This window comes from Hippocampus bargibanti, linkage group LG07 (assembly GCF_051943395.1).
Source record: "Hippocampus bargibanti isolate YZ-2025 linkage group LG07, ASM5194339v1, whole genome shotgun sequence".
In the NCBI taxonomy this organism is placed as follows: domain Eukaryota; kingdom Metazoa; phylum Chordata; class Actinopteri; order Syngnathiformes; family Syngnathidae; genus Hippocampus; species Hippocampus bargibanti.
The window spans coordinates 8,117,168-8,122,082 of NC_142740.1; the positions used below are offsets into that span (position 1 = coordinate 8,117,168).

General features: G+C 46.5%; 1 protein-coding gene across 1 annotated transcript; it reads left to right on the forward strand.

Annotated features, from left to right (window-relative positions):
* The first annotated feature begins 1,035 nt into the window (after nucleotides 1–1,035).
* LOC148895343 (uncharacterized) lies at nucleotides 1,036–4,548 on the forward strand. Its single transcript, XM_089001013.1, has 3 exons — nucleotides 1,036–1,098; nucleotides 3,825–4,162; nucleotides 4,257–4,548. Exons 1-3 carry the CDS (start codon nucleotides 1,036–1,038, stop codon nucleotides 4,516–4,518), a joined length of 663 nt encoding a protein of 220 aa, XP_088857139.1. The 3' UTR covers nucleotides 4,519–4,548.
* Nucleotides 4,549–4,915: the final 367 nt, after the last annotated feature.

A 4,915-nucleotide genomic window follows, 5' to 3' on the forward strand; every position in this document is an offset into this window, starting at 1 on the left:
ACAGTGAACAAGAAGACCCCGATGATCCATGATGTGTATAATTAAACGGAATGTATGAAAATAGTGAGCTAGATAGCCAGCGAGCTAGATATCTAATAGACAGCCAGCTAGGTAGATAGCTATTAGATAGATTAGAAAATTGCCAGGATGAGCGCAAATAAACAAGTGAGCTGTCTTCCACCATCACAAAAAATGAAAAGCCACCAAAATGGTCAATCACAAAGATGGTGGACTTCTCGACATCATCGTGTTTCACTTTTTTTTTGGGTCAACTCAAACAGCTCTGCTTCCACTTTTCCATCAAGCTGTCAAGTCCAAATTTGGAAGAAGACGATGTGGAAGAGAACGGCAAGCTTCACACTGGAACATTCTAAATTGTTGCGAGCTTGTGATTGTGAGCAGAAATGTTTGTTTGTATATGGAGGCCCTACAAATGGCTGGCAAATGCCGAAAGGCAGCTCATATTGGCTCCAGAATACCTGTGACCCTCGTGAGGATAAACAGATTTGAAAAGGAATGGATCTTCTTCTTCTTTTCCTTTCGGTTTTTCCCTTCAAGGGGTCGCCACAGCGAATCAGTAACCTCCATCTACAGAGGTATGATACACATGTTTGTTTTGGCCAAGCTTTTACGTCGGATGCCCTACCTGACACAACCCTCTGTATTTATCCGGGCTTGGGACCGGCACAAGAAGACTTATGTCCCTTTGTGGCTACAGAACAAGCAACTGGCTCAGTAAAAGGCTCCCAAACACAAAATGGTCATCAGCACAACAACAATCAAAAAAAGCAAAACTATACTCACCATTTGATAACAATGCACTGATTATTATTATTATTATTATTATTATTATTATTATTATTATTATTATTATTATTATTATTATTATTATTCTTGAGGTCAACAATTTATGTGCAAAGACATTTTTAGCCCTCATCGCCAATTGGCCCTGATTTTTTTCAATGGTCATCATGCCGACTAGCGTTTGAAATCCATTCGCATCCATGATATATGTTTAAAACGTGATGCACAAAGATGGACGGAAGCATCCAGACATTTTTGACGCTGTTAGGTGTACTTGTTGTGCTCTCCACTATGGTAAGGGGGATACAGTATTGTGGGATTCAGAAAAAAAACCACAAGACAAGCGGTGATGTACGTCTTGACTAAACCGTGGTTTACTTCGAATGCCCATGGGCAATACAAACGTTATGCGCACAACTTCCTGTCCAACAATGTAAATCGGTCCGACACGAAACACTAAACGAAGCAGGCGTTCTTTGTTTAAATAAACATTTTAGATGTTTACCATTTGCGATCTGCTTTACCTGTCACCAAAATATTAAATAAGGTACTTTTTAACCTGTCACATACTTTCCGAGATGAAGTGAATCCATGTCAGTGATGTACTTTGAAATTGTGTGTGATCAATCGCTAAGAATCATGAAACACTGGACGTGATGTTATTCTGTCCATTTGTGCCAATGGATGGTCCTCACATGAGATTAGCCTTGATGTTGAGAGTGGTGTGGGAGCTGTGCCTCAGGAATGGGAGGTTGTGAATTTGGGACATCGTAGATGACACACATCGTCTGTAGTGTGCCATCGTCAGTAGTGAGAGAGATATAGAGAGAGATGTAAAGATAGATAGAGAGAGAAAGAAAGATAGAGAGAGAGATAGAGAGAGATAGAGAGAGAGATCTAGAGATAGAGATCTAGGGATAGAGATCTAGAGATAGAGATAGAGGTTGAGGTAGAGATAGAGAGAGGTAGAGAGATAGAGAGGGTAGAGGTAGAGGTAGAGATAGAGGTAGAGAGATAGAGAGATCGAGAGGTAGGTAGAGATAGAGAGAGATAGAGATAGAGATAGAGAGAGATAGATAGAAATAGATATAGAGATAAATAGAGATAGAGAGATAGAGAGAGATAGAGATTTAGACGTAAAGGTAGAGATAGAGAGAGGTCGAGAGATAGAGAGGGTAGAGGTAGAGATAGAGATAGAGAGAGATAGGGAGATATATTTAGAGATAGAGAAAGAGAGAGATAGAGAGAGAGAGATAGAGATAAAGAGAGATAGAGAGAGAGATAGATAGATAGAGATAGATAGAGGGATAGATTGAGAGAGAGAGAAAGAGAGAGAGAGAGAGCTAGAGAGATAGAGATAGAGAGATATAGATATATAGAGAGAGATAGAAATAGAGAGAGAGAGAGAGAGAGAGAGAGAGAGAGAGAGAGAGATAGAGAGATAGAGATATAGAGAGATAGAGATAGTAAAGATAGAGAGAGATAGAGGAGAGATAGGGGAGAGAGAGAGAGAGAGAGAGAGAGAGAGAGAGAGAGAGAGAGAGAGAGATAGATAGAAAGAGATAGAGAGAAGAGAATCATGAACCAATGGACGTGATGTTGGAGCTGTGCCTCAGGGATGGGAGGTTTTGAATTTGGGACACATCGTCAGTAGTGTGCCAAAGAATCATTGGGTGTTTCGGCTTTTTAATCACTAGACACCCTCATTGATGGTGGCCAGCGACAGGTTGATCACGCCTACGCTTGTGTCCCATGCCCAATCAGATGTTCAGAAGCTGGTAGGGGGGGGGGGGGGGGGGGGGGGGGGGGGTCTTAGGTTGCTGACCTATGAGCCCAACAAGGGTCCTTCCTCTTCATCCAGAGCCAGTGGCTGCTTCTTTCTGCCGCTTCAGAGAGTGACCTAACTGTGTGCCGCAGAGCCTGTCCATGGATACCCAGGTCTTTTAGCAGCCTGATGGTGGAGGAAGCCACAAACCCTCTGCATCCAACTTCAATTGGATATACCTTGGTTTTCCATCCCCGCTGTTGCGCATCCACTGCGAGTTCTGTGTAGCGCAGCTTCTTGCGCTCATAGGCCTATTCAACAGAGTTTTCCCACGGGACTGTGAGTTCTGCGATGTAGACAGCCTTGAGTACGAGGACAAGAGCACCAAGTCTGGTCTGAGGGTGGTGGCTGCAATCTCCGCTGGGAAAACCAATTGCTGGCCAATGTCAACCCGCATCTCCCAATCGCGAGCCCCGGATAGCTGTCCAACTTCTGGTTTGTCAGTAGGATGGTTGGGCTTTTCCTGTCCCTCTCGGATGAAGGTCAATGGTGCTGTGCTGGACATGGTGGCTCGCATTGGCAAGGAGTTGATGGTATTCCTCTTGCTCTCAAGGACAACTGCCAAACTTTTTAGGACCTGGTTGTTCCTCCAGGTGTAGCGGCCTTGTGTGAGGCTGGTCTTACAACCGGTCAGGATGTGTTTGAGAGTTCCTGGCGTTCGACAGAGGTCACAGGTTGGATCTTCGCCATACCATTGGTGGAGTTTTTTTGGAGATGGGAGCACGTCATTGATAGCTCTGATGATGAAGCTGATGTTGCTTGCCTCCATTTCCCAGAGATCCTTCCAGCTGAGCCTTCTCTTCTCCAGGCCTTCCCACCTCATCCATTGTCCCTGCTTGGCAAGAGAGACAGCCCGTGCAGTTCTTTCAGCTTCCTCTTGGCGGCGCACCTCTGCTATCACCATTTTCCTTCTTTCCGATATTGAAGCCTTACGCCAAGAAGGTTTGTTTGTAAGGCCAAACCCCCCTCTTCCGAGCTGAACGTGTCCCACAATGTCGCTGTGCCTTAGGGCTGCTGTGGCCTGCTGCACTGCAATGGATGGCGTCCATTTCCGTCCCGTTGATAGGGGGGGTGCAGCTTGACTGATGTTCCGGTCTCTGGAGTCTGTGAGAGTCATCTGAAGTCTCACTTTAGCGCACTTGTACTCTTCGGTGAGGCTTGTGATTGGAATCTCAAGGACCCCTTTGCCATAAAGGTCAGCCGCCTGGCCACGTGGTGCAAGGACAACAATCTCCGTCTGAATGTGGAGAAGACGAAGGAGATTGTTGTGGACTTCAGGAGAGTGCGCCCCCAGCATGCTCCACTAACCATCGACGGTGCTGCAGTGGAGAGAGTGAGCAGCACCAAGTTCCTGGGAGTGCACATATCCGAAGACCTGTCCTGGAGCCACAACACGGCATCAATGGCCAAGAGATCCCACCAGCGCCTGTACTTCCTCCGCAAGCTCAAAAGAGTTGGAGCCCCGACCCCCATCACGACCTCCTTCTACCGCGGTACCATCGAGAGCATCCTGACCAGCTGTATCACCGTGTGGTACGGCGCCTGCACCGTGTCCTGCCGTAAGACTCTGCAGCGCATCGTGAGGACAGCTGAGAAGATCATCGGTGTCACTCTCCCCCCCCTTCAGGACATCTACAACACCCGCCTCACCCGCAGAGCCATCCGGATCGCTGGCGATCCCACCCACCCCTCCCACAGCCTCTTCAGCCTGCTGCCATCGGGTCGGAGACTGCGGAGTCTCCGAGCCAAGACCAGCAGGCTCAAGGACAGTTTCTGCCACCAGGCAGTCCGGAGACTCAACTCCCTCCCAGCCCTGCCCAACCTGCCCCTTCCCACTGCCACACTCAGCGAACTCTGAGTACACGCTACATGCTGTACGATCATCCTGAACTCTATTTTTTGTTATTTCTCATTAGACAAGACCTCACTTCAACCCTTTCTAGTTGTCTGTTTTTGCAATTACGACATTACGTCACTTTATGTACGTCACTTCCTCACTTTACATATGTCACTACCTCACTTTACATACGTCACTACCTCACTTTCCATACGACACTACCTCACTTTACATACAGAAATTACATGTATTGTCTGTTGTCAATTGTATGTCTTTTTTAGCCACCTTATAAGTGCCTTGCATGTCTTGCACGCTGGGTCTGAGAGGACATTAATTTCATCTGTGCTGTATGTCATGCATATTAGCATATTTGACAATAAAGCTGACTTTGACTTTGACTTTGACTTTGACTAAAGGCCGATGTTAGACAGACAGCGTGGAACACCAAG

Excerpts from the sequence above, each read along its gene's own strand:
- LOC148895343 (XM_089001013.1), top strand. The coding sequence starts at position 1,036 with ATGGACGGAAGCATCCAGACATTTTTGACGCTGTTAGGTGTACTTGTT. Across the intron at positions 1,099-3,824 it reads TTGTTGTGCTCTCCACTATG|GTCAGCCGCCTGGCCACGTG; the intron begins GTAAGGGGGATA and ends TTTGCCATAAAG. Across the intron at positions 4,163-4,256 it reads ACCAGCTGTATCACCGTGTG|GACATCTACAACACCCGCCT; the intron begins GTACGGCGCCTG and ends CCCCCCCTTCAG.